The following is a 21,014-nucleotide window of genomic DNA, read 5'->3' on the forward strand; positions in this document are numbered from 1 at the left end:
AAGAAGACATTCTTTTAAAAAAGGATACAGTTTCCATGCTATTCTTTATATCACAAGTGTTATTTAAATATCTTTACATTATTTTACATGACTTCCTGTATTAGTGAGGCACATGGAGGCTCGCATACATTCATACAGCCTTTTCTTTTCCTAGAAACCACATAGAGGGAACATGCTCCGACACTTCACAATAAAAGTCCTTTAAACAATGAAAACATCAGCTAACATGCAGGAACAAACACTTTCTCTGCTCTCAACCACCAGAAACTAAAGATCCACTTCAAACACACAGTGAAAATCACGTTTAAAAGTTTGACATGTAGCATGCAAACAAAACATCCTGATCTTTTCATGCTATATAGTGTATTTCTGTTTATAAATGGCTGCAGTGAAATGAAGAAACAAATATAAATGGAAAGAACAGACAGTAACTTAAAGCTGGAAACCTTGTCCTGTAAACTCAGTAATCAGGATTTAAGTGCAGTGAAAGGATTCCTCCCAGACTGAATCCAGATCAGAAACATAGAAGAACTTCAGAAACATCTCAGAGAGCTTTAGGAAGCTCAGATATGAGCGGAGCAGAGCTCGTAACCTGCTCAGGTCAGAAAGGATTTAAAGCTGGGGTCTGATCTGTGTTTATGAATTAATCAAGTTAGGATTATCTTTAGTTCATTTCTTTCATCTGTGAAACTTAAGTTGTTTTAATAAATTCCAGGGAATTAATAATGGAGCCATAAAATAAAGCATGACCAAAAAGAAATAGCTGCATCACATGTAGGATGGTGTTTCACCAACAATCATCGTCAGAAAGTTTAGAAGGAGAAAGTACAAAGATAGTGTAAATGATGAACATATGAAAGTTTAAAAGAGTATAAAACAGATGTGCTGTGTAATATCAGAGGCACCAGACAGATCTACTCTTCATTAGAAACTAAAAACATCATTCATGTAGCCATGGCAACCTGTAGTCCATCAGAAACCGCCCCCGCTCCGGTCCACCGTCACCGGGCCTCGTTTATTCAGAGTCTCCTCCGCCGTCTTCATCAGCATGGCGAGCCGGCTGTCCGACACCTGTCCCTTCTTCACCGCACTCATCAGCTGCAGGAAACCAGAGGACGAGTGCTTTAAGAAGGAGACGAGGACAAAGACACCCGACCAACCCTAACCCTGAACATCTCCCACCGACCCAACACCGCCTGTTACAGCTGCACGAGGACCGAGGCTCAGCTCTCTAACCTAGAGACCAACTCTTCAGCTCTGAGCCATCTGTTGACTGCAGCATCTGTTTTTATATTTCTCTTATCATCAACAAAGCCCAATGGGACCAAAAACCAACATGTTGGCTCTTCCTGAAGATTTAAATCCAACGGCCCTGTAACGCTTCAATGTTGAAGCTACAAGTTCTAAACCGCGGACGCTTCACATCTTCCTCGTGCAGCTTTAACTCATCTCGGACACTTTGGAGTGTTTGTGATCCCTTCAGCCACCAGAGAACTCAATAAAGTTAATGTGAGAGTTTACAGGGAGCCCTGCAGCAGTTACAGTAACTCTACCTGTTTGTTGTCCATTACCAGTTAACTACAGTAATAAAGTTCATGTTACAGTAACTACCTGTTTGTTGTCCCTACAGTCAGCCAAGCAGAAACAGACACATGACATACATGATTAGATACGTAACTCTAATCACTTGTCACACAGGAAAAGGCCTTTGGCTGATTTATCCAGCAGCTTGTTAGCCGGCGAGCAGAGAAGCTGCTAATGAAGACTAAATCACCGACTGTCAACGACTCTTTTCTGGACTAAATTAATGACTTTCAGACACATCAGCTCGTTACACAAGTCGCTGTCAGAGACTCTCCTCTCTAATTATCTCATTAGCTCCATGATCCGGACTTCACAGCTCCTGCTGCAGGATGTTCACACCTCTCAGGTGGACAACAGCTTCTAGAAGGGCAGCTTCATTTTATCATAGCAGTATACGGAGGAACATGTTGTATGAGTACTAGAGCAGACAAGAGAACATTGTTTCACTGTACAAAAACAAAATACCACTTACAATTTCAACAAGTTTCAGCTTATATTTGGATTTAAAGTGAAAGTGAACTGTGAGGCCTGAAGAGGCAGCAGGAGACTAAAGACAATATGGTGAAACAGAAAAAGAATAGTGTGTTGAATGGATGGCATTCCCCTGGGTTTATTATTATTGTTATTATTATTATTATTATTAATATTATCATCAGCCTGCAGAGGCGTGATCATTAATCATTCCTCTTCAGATATTCATATCTTATAGTATGTAAAAACATTGAAATAGTATTCATCTATTAAATGATGTGTTTTGTTATTCATTTACAAAGAGCATCTGGATATTTGATGTTACACGATGAATGAGATCTGTAATGTCACATTAACCTAAATGACACTTTTGTGATGTACAGTGCAAGTTTTACTGATTTATTTTAAAATTGTTTAGTTTGTGCTGATTAAAAAGTGCAGAAATTCCCATTTGGCATTTACAAACTGAGGTGATAGTGTGATGCTTCATTTTGCACTTTTTTGGTACGCTTTTAAAAGAAAAAATGTAAAAAAAAATATATATATATCTGTATATGTATCTGAAGTGATGCCTCCTCTCTCTGCTGTCACTTATTACGTACCTGCAAGAATTCATCAATTTCCACTTGACCGTTCTTGTTGAGGTCCACCTCATTAAGGATTTCATGGAGTGAGTTTTCATCTATTTGGACATTGATGCTCTGCAGAGGAGAAAATGAGACGAGGGATCAATAACGTGTGATGACGACCAACGTGTGAAAAGGATGAGGTGGACTCACCTCCAGGACCTGCTGCACGTCCACCGTCGTGATGAATCCTTTGCTTTCTTTGTCAAACTTATGGAAACGCTTCTTGTACCTGTCACACATTTACATCAGTCATGATCAATACATATTTACTTTCAGATTTGATTTCATTGTGATTGTAAAGAACAATAACAGCACATTAACCAAATAAATTAATCAATGATTACATACATATCATGTATTCTTAGTTTCTTGTATTTTATCTGTCCATTTACCGTTTTTCTTACATAATATTTTATATTAACAAGCAGCTGCAGTGATGAGACGTACCTGACGATCTCCTGGTTGTCCAGGTTGATCTCAGACGTCTTGGTCAGCTGTTCAGAACGAGACCTGTAGCCCATCTCCAGGTACAGAAACCTGCGGGCTGCTTCCAGCTCCGCCTGAACAGACACAAGAACTCAAAGTGTCACACAAATCTGTTTCAAAATGCACCTTTTCACATCATTTGGCAGTCTGGGAAATCCATATCTACTCGTTTCTTTGCATTCATTTTTTAGGTTAAATTTGCTTCACGTCTGCTGTGAAAAGATGAAAACAGACTTTAATGATTGAGACCATGAACATTTAATGAAGTAGGGTAATTTTCCCATAGACAGTCTGACTTTTTTCACTCATTAATACAGAAAAAGTCTTTAAGGAGATATTTAGTAAATAAAGTGTCTCGTGCATATGTAGAATAAACTGTTACATGGTTTCTCCAGTTTAAGACATGTTGCTTCTCTGTGCTGGAAAACAATAACCAGTTCAGTTTCCATGCACACAAACAGAGGTTTCCCCTGCAGGGATGAAGGGTGCGGACCTCTTCTATTGTGTTCTGAGCTAAAAAGAAACCAAGACCCCAGATAGCCACCAGGGATTCAAGCATTATGTAAACCAGAGGACTGTTACACACACCACCAAACGTTGTGTCTCTATAATAAACTTTGTGTCTCTATAATATATATAAAATGATAGAAATCACACCGTCTTGCGCTCCTGACTCCAGTCCAGCTCTTTGCCCATGATGTGCACGATGCGCGGCAGGGCTTCGTCCGCCGCCTGCACGTTCAGGAAGCCGAGCCGCGTCCGCCGGGCGATGACGTCCGTGGCCGTGCAGGCGTACTCCTTAATGGCATACATCACCTGAGAGAGAGGACTCAGGTGAGGATCCAGTATTTCAGCCTTTTTGTACAAAAAAAAAAAAAAATAGCATGAAATCCCACTGTACCTCGCTCTCGATGTACGGGAATTCAGACACCAATCGTTTCCCCACGATCGGCCACCTCTGCCCGGTGACCTGAGCCATCTTGGCCACATCGAAGGCTTTCCCTCCGTACGTTGAGGCCAGGTGCTGAGCCACCTGTACACAGAAAAGGAGAGGACAGAAAGATGACAAAACACCACGTGGAGTACTTTTCAAGCAGCTATTGGGAGGCTTTTCTATTGTTAATTAGCAAATACTGACAGGTTGGCAGTCGTGAGAAGTATGCTACTGGAACTTCCTTGAAGGAGTCTTCCCAAAGGGATCAATAAAGTGCTGTCTCAGTCTAACAAGTTGGAGTTCAGGACTTCTGCCAGATGTACTACAAAGCAAAGATAATTACCTTGATTCGCTTTGGTTTTAGGTTTAGTGGAATATATCCTTCGTATAGTAAACACCTAATACGAGCTGGAATATGTTATATGATATATATACATATATATATGTATATATATACATATATATATGTATATATATACATATATATATGTATATATATATATATATATATATATATATATATATATATATATATATATATATATATATCATATATGAACTAATGTGGCGTCCACAGCAGAACATTTATGTCCAGCTTCTCCAAACTGAAAACATAGAAAAACATTTCCAGGAGGCAAAGTGTCATTTCATCCTCCAACCAAGACGTAGATGTGAATACAAGAAGATGGCGACTGTGGAGCTACAAGGAAAAGCAGAAACCTACACCCCATCTTTAATCATGCATTTAAAAAAAGGAGTTTGCCTTGTGGATTATTGTGATTTTTATTCAAACATTCCTTCCCTGCTCTCACTATATAAAACCACAGGTTAAACACTAGAGGTCCCGGTGGCAGCTCCTGGTATTCTCATGATCGATCTCACCTCTTCGGAGTTAAGCGATAAGCGTTTGCGCCACTTTGTCGATGAGGTGTCACATGTTTACAGAACACAAGAGTCTATTTGCTATTCAGATGGTCGGCTCCCGATCATGTGAAAGGGCAAACGCTGTCCAAACACCAACAGTGACCTTTGAAGAATATTCCAGAGAACAGCAGAGCCTCTAATGAGGAGTAAGTGGACTTTTTCTTCATGAAACAATGTTCTATGAGCTTTAATGAAAACGTACAGCCTAATTATTGGGAAGATGGCATGTAGCTGGTGTAAATCAATGTGCCCTTACTTCATGCCATTGGTAAATGGTAAAGCTACAGTGCATTTCAGCGCGTGTAGTCCGGTCTTTGTGTAGTGGAAATGTCAGCATTGTTACAGCAGCAGATTTAATGTCAGCTCCACTGCTGCTGGTGAAGAGGACAGGGAGTGTCTTTCTGTGTCTGTAGGTAGTTAAAGATCCACTTTCTTCCCAACTCGCCCTGCTGAACCCACCACAAACTGATTACATTTGAATTTAACTTTTAGACTTCTACAATCCCAAACTTGTCGACCCCTCGGAACCCAAAGACGTGTTTCACCTCGTTCTCCAGGCCGTAGTCCTGCACCAGGCGGATGTAGAGGGTCGGCGTCCAGCCCTTGGCCCCCTCCAGCATCAGACCCACGGTCTTGCAGGGCTGGGCCGCGAGGCCGTGGGCTTCGATGGCTGCGTCCAGAGTCTCTTCAGCCATCGACCTGTAGGTGGTCCACTTCCCACCTGGAAACACAAAACACGTCCCTCAGCACGCAGCGGGGCGGTGCAGGTATTTTACCAGAGAAAGCGAGCACGGACCGGCGATGGTGACCAGTCCGCTGGCGCTGATGCTGACGATGTGGTTCCTGCAGATGGACTGGGTGTCTTTGGAGTTGGGGTCGGTCACCAGTGGACGGATGCCGCTCCACGCCGCCAACACGTCTCCTCTACGCACTGCAGGCGACAAACACAGAGTTCACTTCGAAGCTGAACGTAAGACAGAGTCACTTCCTCATTCTACAGACACAAAGGATTTGTTCTGTGGGGGGGGGGGGGGGTCTAATTTATGCCAATATGAAAACTGGCAGATGTGGAAATATCTGTAAAAGTAAACTGAAAACGTAAATTAATAAAATACATAGAGCTTAAAGTATATAAGTTACAGAAGTTTAAATCATCACATTTTAAAATGGAATTCAGTGTGATCATTATCAGGCCAAAGCAGTCGAGCACTGAGAGGAAAAACTCCAGCACATGTTTGATCGTATCCAGAATACCAAAGCTATAAAAAGAAAATAGTATTAAATTAACTAAATCTGATTTTCAATTGAAGGTCCTTAAGACTGTGTGCAGGCGCTTCATAAAAAATAAAAGATAATCCTATTTTGTGCGTTTGTTTTTTGCCATGGTAGTTTTTATGTATCAAAGTTTAAAGTTCGGGTGTCATGAGGGCCTTAAAGGAACTCAGCAGAGATCATCTAACAGCTGTTTCAATGGACAGAAGATCTCTGCTGTTTCATTGGACAGATGATCTCTGCTGTTTCATTGGACAGAAGATCTCTGCTGTTTCATTGGACAGAAGATCTCTGCTGTTTCATTGGACAGAAGATCTCTGCTGTTTCATTGGACAGATGATCTCTGCTGTTTCATTGGACAGATGATCTCTGCTGTTTCATTGGACAGATGATCTCTGCTGTTTGATTGGACAGATCTCTGCTGTTTCATTGGACAGATCTCTGCTGTTTCATTGGACAGAAGATCTCTGCTGTTTCATTGGACAGATCTCTGCTGTTTGATTGGACAGATCTCTGCTGTTTGATTGGACAGATCTCTGCTGTTTGATTGGACAGATCTCTGCTGTTTGATTGGACAGATCTCTGCTGTTTCATTGGACAGATGATCTCTGCTGTTTGATTGGTCAGAAGATCTCTGAAGACCTGAACTGACTCACCTTCCACGTCGGGGCTCAGGTAGTTGCGGATCTCCCTGAGGATGAAGTTGATGTCGTCCTCCCCCGGGATGGGGTGGGCTGTGACTTTGGTGGGCGAGTCGGTGGTCCCGGCGATGGTCATCTTCTCCCAGGGCAGGAAGAAGATGACGCGCCCGTCACTGGTCGCCGGGTCCAGCAGACCCATGTTGTCGGGGCTGTGGGAAGGTTTTATTATCACGACTCATCGGTATTATCTCATGCGTTTTCTGTGCTGTCACAAGTCTAGGGCAAAGTATTAAAAAGAACTTAAAGAGGAAAATGTTGGAATGAGAAGACGAGAGGGACAGATTGAGGAGGAGAGGTAGAAACACAGAGGGGAGGAGGCGTGGGGGAGGAGCAGATAGCGGCAGGAGAAGACGAGAGAAAGAAAAGGAGGAAGAGAATTAGGTGGTTGGCATTTGTGGCGCTGTTCAAAGGGCTCGCGCTCCCTCGGGTCTCACTCAATAAGCTTTGCTGAACTTTAAAAACCTCGACTTCAACAAAACCACTCTATTGCTCTGCTGTATCCTGAGCATGTGAAGGAAGAATAGGTCAGATAATACTTTAGTATTTACACACTGAGGATTAAATATGTACAAGTTTATGCACTAGAAATATCAAACAAGTGAATAAATGAAGCGGTACCTGTAGTAGCCGGGGATCACGATGTGCACGCCGGCACTCGGCTGGCAGATGTTCTGAGTCTCTTGGTTGTCCATCTTCCTCAGAGAGTCTGTGAACGGGCCGGTGGCGTTGATCACACACTTGGCCTTGACATCAAACTCCTGCCCTGTGAGGAGGAACATGATGACTCAGCACTCTGCTTTATTCACACGGGTGGACTTGATTTAATACATTTGAAGGCAGTGGAGAACATGAATATATGTTATTCTCTGTTCTGCTACTTTAAAGGATGTACATACACTACGGCCACTTTATTAGGTATACCAGCTCGTTAACTTTAATATCTAATCTCCCAAACATGTCGAGCAACATGTTGACGAGGTGAAGAGGATCTGACGAAGGTCACATCGAGCTTCTTGTGACCTTTAATGCAGCATGTTACATATTTCAGAAACTCTACAGAGACTTTCACACACAACCATCTCAGGATTATAAAGATCCAGCAGGAGAGGAGAGGCTGCTGCTGGTTTTAACCAAACGCCTTGTGAACCAATCAAACCAGAGACGTTTGGCCGAATGAATAGACTCATTTTATTCTTGACCAGAATAAAAGCCTGCAGAATAAAAGCCTGCAGAATAAAAGCCTGCAGAGGAAGCGCTCACCTGTGATGACGTCCCTGCAGCGCGCCCCACACACCGTCTCCTCGCCGCCCTGCGGGTTCTTCTTCTTCAGCAGGTGAACCACCTCCGTGTAGTTGGCGACGGCGGCACCGTGGCGAGCAGCAGTGAGCGCGATGGCGAGGTTCATACGGGCGTCGTTGTGCTGCCCTGAAGCCCACGGACAGAGAGACAAGGTGGGGTTAAATACAGGTTTTTATTATTTACATATAACGCCAGACTGTTGTTTGAATAGGCTGCTGAGGAGAAAATTAGATCCCATGACTAACAAACATGATGGAATGACATATTTATGGTAATAAGGAAAATAAACACTTCCTCATCGGGTGCATAACATATGATAATAAAGTTAAAAACAGTCAGTGCCCTTTATTGTGGCTTTGTGACCAAAACTCGCCTCCATGTTAAGAAATTAGCACCATTTTGCTGTTTTAGTACAAAGGTTTGTCAAATATAAATCTGACTGGTTTTACATTTGTTTTTTATGAATCAGATTATTTTGGCAACACTTGTGAACACCGTATGTTATTTTATGTTAAAGGATTACATGTTCAACACTCTTACCAAGTCTGATAGGCACCCATTATTGTTTGTATTTACACTTACAGTTCTGATGATATCTAGCATATTACATTTTCTCCTGTTTCTATTAAAGTTCAGATTCTTCAGATCCTGTTAACATATATGCAATTATTAGATCTTTAATAACAAATTTTACTATGAAAATGTTTTATACGGTTAAATGTTGACTGGAATCTTCTGATATTCTTCCGTCTGTTGTACCTGCAGCATCAAAATACGGCAGTTTCATCTAAAAACAAGTACAGCACCAGCACATTCTCAATAAGAGAATATGATGATAATAATAATAATAATAATAATAATAATAACAACAACAGTACTCTGGCTTTACAATAAGAGGCTGAGCTGCAGTCGGTGGCAGCAGGAGCTGCGTAACCACGACAGCAGGAGAAAGAGCTGCCGATCCGCCCGGATACGATGCTCCTCTGCGCTCTGCACCGCCGGGAGAGAAGGTCAGATTTCCAAATGTCACCGCCGTGATTGTTCCAGACGGCATAATTGGAGAAAAGATGCCCCACCCCTCCTCCACCCCGGCCGGCCCCCCCTCATGATGGAGGCGGGGGAGGAAATCAAACGTGCTGCTTTCTACCAAGAAAAGGCTTTTCCCTTCTTCCAGCCTGCAGTTATATCTGTCCACAGCTTCACATTGAACATGTAGTCTCTATAAATATCAGCATTTTCAGTGATGTGACTTTTATTGAAGAAAGCTTTATTTTCATGCTGTTAAAAGTGTCTTATCGTTCAAAAAGTGGCAGATATTTTATCAATTTCACATATTTCCAACAAAATAATGCTCTGCAGGAAAAAAGGAGCATCCAGCAGCCTTTTCCTGCATCCAGCAGCCTTTTCCTTCTCAGGCCCCTTTTAAATCTTCTTTTTGGCTTAATTATGCAGTTTCTACATAATTTGTACAATACTACAATTCATTCAGAATTCACTTGTGAATTGTTTAGTTTTGAATATTGGCAGACTGTTGTACTGTTGAGACTGAGCTTCAGCCTGTGACCAGTTAAATTAAAGGCCGAGCCTTGTCTCTATCCAAATAATGACAATAGTATATGTTATAAATGAATAATACATCAGCCGACTTGACCTGGTAACTTTATACATCTTGTTGTTTTCGATATAAACAGAACAGCTGGCAGGTTTTTCCTTAAATAATTTCATGAACATCAATTGTCAGGTTTTTTCTCTCTGTATGTTCAGATATTCACCAAGGGGCAACATGTGTGTAGATATAGATATAGATATAGATGATATAGATGTAGTTATATATATAGATATAGATGTACAGTGAGCTGCTTTCTGAGCCTTCGTATCATTATAAAGACCTTCATGGTGCTATTTCACCACAGAAGACTGACTCAGCTGCTTTGTTCTTGTTGACAGGAAATAAAAAGAAAGAGCAGCTCTTTAGTGAAAACATTAAATGGAGCGGTGGCTCACCGTCGTAGTAGACGATGGCTCCCACCAGCTTGTCCTTCTTCAGCATGGGGAAATGCTCCAAAGCTTTGGTCTTGCTGAGGACGTAGCTGGTCTTCAGGCACTGGATCCCAGCCACCAAGTCGTACATCTTGATCCCCGCCCAGTAGTAAGGCAGCTGCCACCATCTGGGAATCAACAGACTCATTTTAGAAAAACTTTCATCTTCTTAGAAGACTCAAAAACACTGAAGAAAACCTGTTAGAAAACCTGTCATTTTTCTGCCATAAAATTATACATTAATATTCACTTTTCCTATTATTTTAACAAAATTGAACCCTAACCAAACTGATTTTAACCTCCACACATTCCTGATTGTCTCTGGGTCCATTTTTATTCTTTATGCAGTGTTAACGTCATTTAATAACATAATGCCACTGTTGTTTTTTTCTTTAGAATAATGGTAGAAAGATATTAACAGCATTGGTTTAAATGCTTTGCATCAAACACTGCAGTAACAATAATAATAATAATAATAATAATACAATAACTTCTTCTGTATTTGTTTCAGGGCAAACATGAGAAAACGGCTCAATGTGGTGGAAACAGTCAAAGCTTCAGTTTGAATCCAGGACTCGAGTCTGATATTAAACAGTAGACATATTATTTTATGCTTTAATTGTGAAAATTGTGGATTTAATCAGTGTTGCCAACTGTCTCCTAATGAAATTAGCTGGAACTATATAAAGTGGTTAAAAGTCTCCAGGTGACTTCATACAGTCATTGGTGATATCACCAGGTGTCAGCTGAGGAAGAGGAGGGAGAACTCTTCGTCCCTGATGGTCTGAAGGTTACTAAACAAAGACTCTAAAGGTTTCAGCTGTCGTCATGTCTGCATTCAGACTTATTATACAAGTTTAAACTCAGTTAGTGTGCATTAACACACACCTAATAAAAAGAGAAATTCATATTTAAAAAGTTTAAATTGATGCACAAGATTTCATTCAAATGTTAAAAGCATAAATCCCATTATCACCTGCTTGTTTTTCTATTTATTGTTGTTATTGTGAAGTTGACACTGACTTGTAAACAGGAAGCATGATGGGCAGCGGAGCAGACAGATGAGGAGCGATCTCCAGCAGGTTGGCTCGCTCATGGAGAGCTTCTTTCACCATCATGTACTGTTCAACAGAAGACACAGTGATGAGCAGAAAGCCACGAGAAGAAGAGAAGAGAAGCAGAAGGAGGAAGAACCTGTTCGTAGTCCAACTGCATGATGGCCTTCTGCAGGTAGCGGACTCCTCCGTGGATCAGCTTGGTGCTCCGGCTGCTCGTCCCCGAAGAGAAGTCGTTCCTCTCCACCAGAGCCGTCTTCAGGTCTGGGACAGACGGCAACAAGTATATATAATATAATATAATAATATATAATATATCACGTGTAATAGATAGATCTCTGGGGCAAACGTATGCTATGTAATGGAAATCAATGCAAATAATGAACTGTGTTCCACTGTTATAGTTGGTAAGCCAACCGAGGCTCGTACTTCCAGACACAGCTACTAAAGGCTAAGCTAGCTGAGCTAACACACTGCTGCTGTCTGTGTGCTGCAGTAACTTCAGACTGAGGCTGAAGCTTCCTAAAGGCTAAGCTAGCTGAGCTAACACACTGCTGTCTGTGTGTTGTAGTAACTTCAGACTGAAGCTGAAGCTTCCTAAAGGCTAAGCTAGCTGAGCTAACACACTGCTGCTGTCTGAGTGCTGTAGTAACTTCAGACTGAGGCTGAAGCTTCCTAAAGGCTAAGCTAGCTGAGCTAACACACTGCTGCTGTCTGTGTGTTGTAGTAACTTCAGACTGAAGCTTCCTCAAGGCTAAGCTAGCTGAGCTAACACACTGCTGCTGTCTGAGTGCTGCAGTAACTTCAGACTGAAGCTGAAGCTTCCTAAAGGCTAAGCTAGCTGAGCTAACACACTGCTGCTGTCTGAGTGCTGCAGTAACTTCAGACTGAGGCTGAAGCTTCCTAAAGGCTAAGCTAGCTGAGCTAACACACTGCTGCTGTCTGTGTGTTGTAGTAACTTCAGACTGAAGCTTCCTAAAGGCTAAGCTAGCTGAGCTAACACACTGCTGCTGTCTGTGTGCTGCAGTAACTTCAGACTGAAGCTGAAGCTTCCTAAAGGCTAAGCTAGCTGAGCTAACACACTGCTGCTGTCTGTGTGTTGTAGTAACTTCAGACTGAAGCTTCCTCAAGGCTAAGCTAGCTGAGCTAACACACTGCTGTCTGTGTGTTGTAGTAACTTCAGACTGAAGCTTCCTAAAGGCTAAGCTAGCTGAGCTAACACACTGCTGCTGTCTGTGTGTTGTAGTAACTTCAGACTGAAGCTTCCTCAAGGCTAAGCTAGCTGAGCTAACACACTGCTGCTGTCTGTGTGTTGTAGTAACTTCAGACTGAAGCTTCCTAAAGGCTAAGCTAGCTGAGCTAACACACTGCTGCTGTCTGAGTGCTGCAGTAACTTCAGACTGAAGCTGAAGCTTCCTGGTGATGAGACTCTTCCTCCGTCTGAGACTCACCAGCTGCTCTTCAGTTAGTGGTTCAGTTTTAAAAGGTGTATTTACAGAAGCTGTGGTGTGGAAACCGTCTCAGTCTTCTGTCTTCTTCCTCCAGAGTCTTTTCTTACTTGATTCCAACCACCTGCAGCCTGTTGGGCTGATTGAGTCAAACACCACATGCTCATGTGTGACTCGTCAGTCTGACTAACCAGAACTCCCTCATCAAAGGGCCTGAACTCTCCTAAAGGGTTTTAATTACAGGTTTTCTCTGAATTGATTTGGGAAATATTAAGCGTGTATCACCATGGAAGTGAAGAACACCTGGGTTCAGGTATAGACTGATACGTGAAGAACACCTGGGTTCAGGTATAGACTGTGGGTTCAGGTATAGACCGTGGGTTCAGGTATAGACCGTGGGTTCAGGTATAGACCGTGGGTTCAGGTATAGACTGATACGTGAAGAACACCTGGGTTCAGGTATAGACCGTGGGTTCAGGTATGGACCGTGGGTTCAGGTATAGACCGTGGGTTCAGGTATGGACCGTGGGTTCAGGTATGGACCGTGGGTTCAGGTATAGACCGTGGGTTCAGGTATAGACCGTGGGTTCAGGTATAGACCGTGGGTTCAGGTATAGACCGTGCATACGTTGAATGAACTGGAGACTCACTGCGTGTGACAGCGTCTAAGGCACATCCTGCGCCCGTGGCTCCGCCTCCGACCACCAGCACGTCGAACTCCTGGCCGTCCTGCAGCGCGGCGAGCTGGGCCTGCCGCGAGGGAAACTCGTCTGCGAAGGGAACGCTGAGCTCCGCCTCTGCAGCCACGTGAGCTAACCGAGCCTGCAGGACAGAGACACAGAAACCTGCAGACCTGCTCGACTAGAAGCTGCTCGTTTCTATCTGAACTATGTTAGTCTTTCAGAAAAGGACAGCAACACTGTTCTTGAGGCACATTTTGAAACATGAGCACAGTGTAATATGTGTAATATGTTTATTATTCTGCACAATATAATGACCTGCAATCATTCTAATACATTATGGATCTGACTGTGTAATGAGATTACTGTAAGACTTATCATATGTATCATTGTGTTGTAAAGGATGGAATATAATAAATGTACGGAAGCCTGGAAGTTCATTTATTATGACAGTTTTATACAGCTGCTCATCTTTTAATCTGACAACGATAGTTCCAGTGTTACCTCAGGGCATCACATAACTATATTCTGAATATTAGAATATCATTGAGAGAGTGAATGCAGGACATTAGTATCTTTACTCTGGAACAATATAAATACTTCCTCCATTTTTATCCAATTAAAAAATGATGTTTCATCTTTGATCCCAGCTCATGTGTCTCATCTGCACCTTCAAGTCAAGTGTTGCCAAACAATCATTCCAACACTATATTATATAGAATTATATAATATTATATTAACATTAGTAGCAGAGGGAAGTTTATCAGCTGCAACATGCTGCAAAACCCACAAAATAAAATCACCATCTTTCCACATCATTTATATCCATTGTTTGATTAGCCAAATAATTAATTTAAAGAAATAATCACAACCAAAAACACAGCTCCCCTCTGATATTTCATCTCTAATGAAATATTCATTCATTTTTCTGTTTAGCAGTTCAAGCTAAATGATTGCATCAAGCTGCTTTGAAGCAAACGTGGCATTTGACTTGCAAATCGTAGCAGGCGTTTGTAATTTAGGTCTGCATCCGCAAACGAGACGATGATATAATCATTGTCTATTTTTGATGATGCACACAGACAAACGCCGCCACAGATTTAAGTGCCAGCGAGCCCCGTAATCACGTTAAGTCAGCGAGCGGCACAGCGAGCCCGTGCTAATAGCCAATCGGCCCGTCTCGAAAACTTCTCCAAGCCACATGCCCTCGCTAAAGGAGACAAGACGGACATCTCATCAGCAGTGCAATTACTGGGATTAGAGGCATGCATGATTACAAACTATTGTGAAAATAATTATATTTCATCAGGGTTGACTTCTTGCTTACCGATCCGTGCTTGGTGGAGGACGACGACGGGCAACAGAAGACATTATCGCGCCGGGACACAAAACAAAGTTCACATTAGGTTGCACACTCAAATAAAGGCTGGTATGTAGCATTCCCTAAAATAGGCCTCCGTGGGGTCAGGGGTCAGGGGTCAAGGCAGACAGCTGCTCTAGTGGTGGTGACGAGTTCAGGACCAGCGGATCAAACAGCAGCGTCTCCGTTTCCCTCAGACGGTGACTGGTTCTTTCACAAGGAGCCAGTCTGTTTGGGGATTATTTTAATAAATGCATCTTTAATCTTAACGCATTGTTTGTTATTAAAAGATCTTCAGGGATCGTTCAGATTTACCTGCAGCAGACAGGAAGATAAACCATATATATATATATATATATATATTTGTGTGACTTTTGTGTTTTAAAGGTTTACTTTGGATTCACGGTGGACCAGAAACTCCTGTTCTGCAGCTGAAATTATGTTTTTGAGTTTGGTGGCCTTGAAGAGAGCGGAGACTGTAAATATTCTGGACCTGACTGAGATTTCTTCAGGTGGTTTAATCCGTCCAGCAGGACTTTCCTGCAGGTAATTCTGTGGATAAATACGTCACATGAAGTCGGCTCAGATCTTGGGGTCGTATGGCTTTGTTTAGAGGTTTATCATAAATCTTATATCCATACATAGAGTATAATGCTAACTTAGCTTAGCACAAAGACTAGAAACAGAGGGGGAGAGTTAGCCTGGCAGCTGTTTTCTGTGTTGTTGCTCAGGGAGCAGTAACGTTTTCAGCTCCAGTCTTTCTGAAAGATCATTGAACTGCTGGCTTCATATTTAAAAGTCATCTAAGTTTCAATCAAAGGAAAAATAAACTGGTTTATTAACTTTATTACAACCTTGACTCCACAAGTGTCTGAAACAAATAGAGATAATTTGCTCCTTCTTTGTTACAAATATTCAACTAAAAACTGTAAAGGCAGCATGTCTAATATTCAAACTAAAACTATGTTTTATTTATGTTTTACAGCGTCCAGGCTTTCCAAGAATCCTGGTTGTAGTTTTTTTAGAAAGGTCAAATAGTTTACAGCCTCTGGGCCTGACCATAGACTGTATATGGGCAACCACCAAACAAAACTAATATATAATCATTTGATCATTGTTTCTAAGCACAGCAGCTTAGAAACACCAAACAAAACATGAAGAAAAAGCACCTTGGATACAACAGACAGCACATTCCTGAATCTAGCCGCGACATGCCCTGAAAGGCTTCTCTGCTGCCGTCAGACCCAAAATATTACCGGTCTCTAAAGTTTACAGCCTCGGGGTCACAGAGAGAAATGCTGTAAAACTGGAACTCCTGCAGCCTGTAAACATGCAAACATTATGCGACAGCAGATTAACTTTCCTCAGCTCACCTGCGTCTTCCTGTACTCGATCAGCTGCGACAGGCCGAAGACGGCGGCCACCGCCCCGCCGCCGACCACCGCCGTCCGCCTCAGAGCCTTCCTGAACGCCATCGTTCCTGTGGGAGACCAGAGACAGAGACAGAGACAGACAGAGACAGACAGAGACAGACAGAGACAGACCAGAGAAGACCAGAGACAGAGCAGACTGCAGGTTAGAGCACTGACAGCTGATCGGGTCAACAGGTGGGAGGGTCCAAAACAAACTGACACTCGTCTTTCTCCTGATTCTCTCATAAATAACACAAGAAATCAATCAAAAGTCACAACTTCAGCATTTTACATTCCAAAGAAAAGTTGCAAATCATCAACAAGGAAATGTTTTCACATGATCCGATAAAAATAATCTGGATTACTCACTTCACTTTAAGGCTCGAGTTATTTAAGTTTGTAATATTTAATAACACGATCAAGACTAATATTCAGTCACAGACAATAAAAAGATTTACAGATTCATACTTAAATGGTTAAAATAATCTCATTCATGGAGTAGTAGATGAGATGATTTTAGATTTATTTCAGAAGTGGGAACGAGGGGAATTATGTTAATGAAAGTAGAAATATCCAGAATATGACTCAAAACACATCATTTAATTGAAATACAGCAGTACATAGCCTATATATAGCCTAGAATATAGTACCCTATATTTGCAGTTTAGTATTAACAACATTTCAGCGAGCAGAACGTGAATTATTCCCACTCATCTATTGATTTGATTTATTCCCACTAACACGCTGAATAAAGTTTCCAGGGAGCGCTGCAGCAGATTCTAATGCATTTTAATAAAACACAGCTACAGATGGCACAAATGTCACCAAACAGTTTGGTGTAAGAAATAAATGAATAAATAAACAAAGTGACCTATTGTAAGTAGCATACTACTGTGTCAAAATCTGTGTCAGACTTTAGTCCCACTGCCTCTCTCACTGGATTTATTTATTTATTTATTTATAAATAAATATATTTATATCACTGCCTCTCTCACTGCATTTATTTATTTATTTATTTATAAATATATATATTTATATCACTGCCTCTCTCACTGCATTTATTTATTTATATTTATATCACTGCCTCTCTCACTGCATTTATTTATTTATATTTATATCACTGCCTCTCTCACTGCATTTATTTATTTATATTTATATCACTGCCTCTCTCACTGCATTTATTTATTTATTTATAAATATATATATTTATATCACTGCCTCTCTCACTGCATTTATTTATTTATTTATTTATTTATAAATATATATATTTATATCACTGCCTCTTTCACTGGATTTATTTATTTATTTGTAAATATATATATTTATATCACTGCCTCTCTCACTGCATTTATTTATTTATATTTATATCACTGCCTCTCTCACTGCATTTATTTATTTATTTATAAATACATATATTTATATCACTGCCTCTCTCACTGCATTTATTTATTTATTTATAAATATATATATTTATATCACTGCCTCTTTCACTGGATTTATTTATTTATTTGTAAATATATATATTTATATCACTGCCTCTCTCACTGCACTTATTTATTTATATTTATATCACTGCCTCTCTCACTGCATTTATTTATTTATATTTATATCACTGCCTCTCTCACTGCATTTATTTATTTATATTTATATCACTGCCTCTCTCACTGGATTTATTTATTTATTTATAAATATATATATTTATATTACTGCCTCTCTCACTGCATTCATTTATTTATATTTATATCACTGCCTCTCTCACTGGATTTATTTATTTATTTATTTATATATTTCTATCACTGCCTCTCTCACTGCACTTATTTATTTATTTATATATTTCTATCACTGCCTCTCTCACTGCACTTATTTATTTATTTATATAATTTATATTTATATACCTCTCTCACTGCACTTTTTTATTTATTTATATATTTCTATCACTGCCTCTCTCACTGCACTTATTTATTTATTTATTTATTTACTTATTTATTTCTATCACTACAGAAACAACAAAAGTACCAGAAAACAGTCAAAGTGTGAGTTGAAGCAGCAGGATGCTGATGACATCATCCTCTCTGATCACAGGCATAAAGATATATAAAGAGTTATGATTATATATTAAGAGTTATAAATATATATTAAGATATATAAAGAGTTATAAAGATATATAAAGATATATAAAGAGCTATGATTATATATTAAGAGTTATAAATATATATTAAGATATATAAAGAGTTATAAAGATATATAAAGATATATAAAGAGCTATGATTATATATTAAGAGTTATAAATATGTAATAAGATATATAAAGAGTTATAAAGATATATAAAGAGTTATGATTATATATCAGGAGTTATAAATATATATTAATATATATAAAGACTTATAAAGATATATAAAGAGTTATGATTATATATCAGGAGTTATAAATATATATTAATATATATAAAGAGTTATAAAGATATATAAAGGCTGCACAGTGTCTAACCCTTTATAACGTTTCAATCAAGACGTAGAAAAGCAATAAAATAAAACAGAATAAAATATCACTTGATGAAGAGAACAGATTCAAGTGTTACTACACACCTTATTTTTTATTAAATGAAAGGTTTGTGTTTGAGATGTTAATGTGGTGAATCACTGCAGCAACTTCACTGACTATAAAACAGAAACTGTAATTATCTGAGGAATGTTTCTGAATGTTGCAGGAGCAGTTTCACCTCAAAACGGCATCAAGACTGGACTCCTGTAAACCTCCTGCCTCCTGCACACTAAAACCTTCAGGTGGTCCAGAACATGGTCCTGGTCTCCAACCAGAACCTGATCCAGATCTCTAATGCTGGTCTCCAGAGCTGTCTCTGGTCCGGACCTCCTACCTGAACCTGATCCAGATCTCTAATGCTGGTCTCCAGAGCTGTCTCTGGTCCTGGTCTCCAACCAGAACCTGATCCAGATCTCTAATGCTGGTCTCCAGAGCTGTCTCTGGTCCTGACCTCCTACCTGAACCTGATCCAGATCTCTAATGCTGGTCTCCAGAGCTGTCTCTGGTCCGGACCTCCTACCTGAACCTGATCCAGATCTCTAATGCTGGTCTCCAGAGCTGTCTCTGGTCCGGACCTCCTACCTGAACCTGATCCAGATCTCTAATGCTGGTCTCCAGAGCTGTCTCTGGTCCTGACCTCCTACCTGAACCTGATCCAGATCTCTAATGCTGGTCTCCAGAGCTGTCTCTGGTCCTGGTCTCCAACCAGAACCTGATCCAGATCTCTAATGCTGGTCTCCAGACCTGTCTCTGGTCCGGACCTCCTACCAGAACCTGATCCAGATCTCTAATGCTGGTCTCCAGAGCTGTCTCTGGTCCTGACCTCCTACCAGAACCTGATCCAGATCTCTAATGCTGGTCTCCAGAGCTGTCTCTGGTCCTGACCTCCTACCAGAACCTGATCCAGATCTCTAATGCTGGTCTCCAGAGCTGTCTCTGGTCCTGACCTCCTACCTGAACCTGATCCAGACATATTCTACCTCACCACCACTGAGCTCTTCCAGTGAACGGTTCTGGCTCTGCCCCCCGTTGGTCCAAGACAATCCAGACTCTTAGTGTTTGTTGTTCCCCGTTGGTGGAACCACTACCAGTTCTACCAGAGCAGGGTTCCTCTCTACCTTTAGAACCTCCTGAAGACCTTCAGAGAGGACCTCCTCTCCTAGACCAGACCACAACTCTCCTCCTTAAAGATCCTCTCTGGACCTTATTAATGCACGGACGCCTCTTAGACCTCTAGACCTTCATTGGTTCACTTTTTTCCTGTAAGTTGCTTTGGATAAAAGAGTCTGCTGAATGACTAAATGTAAATGTGAACCTGCTGAAGCTCAAACATTAAGTTTACACTCTTCTCCTCGTGGAGATCAAACATTAAGAAGTTTACACTCTTCTCCTTGAGGAGATCAAACATTAAGAAGTTTACACTCTTCTCCTTGAGGAGATCAAACATTAACACGTTTAAACTCCTCGTGGAGATGATTGGTGACTGCAGACTCAGTGAGTCAGCATGACATCACTTCCTGTTTCTGAAGCTCACGTGGAGAATTCATCAATTCTCATTTCACTGTTTTAAAGCTTCTGTGTTTCCAGAACACAGTTAGTTACTGAGCTGATATTTACAGTAACAGTAACCTGAAGCACAGCAGCTGCTGCACTCTTCATCCCTCATCATCTTCACCACTGTTATACACACACACACACACACACACACACATATATATATATACACACACACACACACACACACACATATATATATATATATACACACACACACACACACATATATATATATATATATATACACACACACACACACATATATATATATATATACACACACACACACACACATATATATATATACACATACACACACACACATATATATATACACTGTTTTATATATACATATACATATATATATAGCCTATACACTGTTACATAGGCTATGTTCTGTAACATTGTCTGTCTCTCAGCCTGTCTGTCTGTCTCTCTGCCTGTCTGTCTCTCAGCCTGTCTGTCTCTCCCTGCAGCAGGAAGTGTGTGTCTAACATCTTGTGGATTATCATCTCAGCTCCGTTTGGTCTTTGAGGAGAAAAACAAGCAGCAGCTTCGTGTTTACAGACACGAAGCTGCTGAAAACAAACAGGAAGAAGACACAACTATTAAGCAAACACA

The 21,014-nt window shown here is 40.8% G+C and overlaps 1 protein-coding gene across 2 annotated transcripts in view; it reads right to left on the reverse strand.

Annotated features, from left to right (window-relative positions):
* Positions 1 to 226: 226 nt before the first annotated feature.
* Positions 227 to 21,014, reverse strand: part of gpd2 (glycerol-3-phosphate dehydrogenase 2 (mitochondrial)) — a 21,192-nt gene continuing 404 nt past the window's right edge. Inside the window, exons 2-18 of one of the 2 annotated variants that reach the window (XM_059328149.1) lie at positions 16,257 to 16,363; positions 14,851 to 14,859; positions 13,494 to 13,665; positions 11,535 to 11,659; positions 11,364 to 11,461; positions 10,305 to 10,468; positions 8,262 to 8,426; positions 7,620 to 7,764; positions 6,957 to 7,150; positions 5,825 to 5,959; positions 5,574 to 5,749; positions 4,072 to 4,203; positions 3,828 to 3,986; positions 3,132 to 3,244; positions 2,835 to 2,913; positions 2,658 to 2,756; positions 227 to 1,098 (exon numbers count right to left, since the gene is read on the reverse strand). In XM_059328149.1, coding sequence (XP_059184132.1) covers positions 973 to 1,098; positions 2,658 to 2,756; positions 2,835 to 2,913; positions 3,132 to 3,244; positions 3,828 to 3,986; positions 4,072 to 4,203; positions 5,574 to 5,749; positions 5,825 to 5,959; positions 6,957 to 7,150; positions 7,620 to 7,764; positions 8,262 to 8,426; positions 10,305 to 10,468; positions 11,364 to 11,461; positions 11,535 to 11,659; positions 13,494 to 13,665; positions 14,851 to 14,859; positions 16,257 to 16,358 — 2,193 coding nt within the window. In that variant the 5' untranslated portion in view covers positions 16,359 to 16,363 and the 3' untranslated portion in view covers positions 227 to 972. The remainder of the gene's footprint in view (positions 1,099 to 2,657; positions 2,757 to 2,834; positions 2,914 to 3,131; positions 3,245 to 3,827; positions 3,987 to 4,071; positions 4,204 to 5,573; positions 5,750 to 5,824; positions 5,960 to 6,956; positions 7,151 to 7,619; positions 7,765 to 8,261; positions 8,427 to 10,304; positions 10,469 to 11,363; positions 11,462 to 11,534; positions 11,660 to 13,493; positions 13,666 to 14,850; positions 14,860 to 16,256; positions 16,364 to 21,014) is intronic. The other variant, XM_059328150.1, reaches the window with a different exon arrangement.

Source organism: Centropristis striata, chromosome 24, assembly GCF_030273125.1.
Source record: "Centropristis striata isolate RG_2023a ecotype Rhode Island chromosome 24, C.striata_1.0, whole genome shotgun sequence".
Classification (NCBI taxonomy): Eukaryota; Metazoa; Chordata; class Actinopteri; order Perciformes; family Serranidae; genus Centropristis; species Centropristis striata.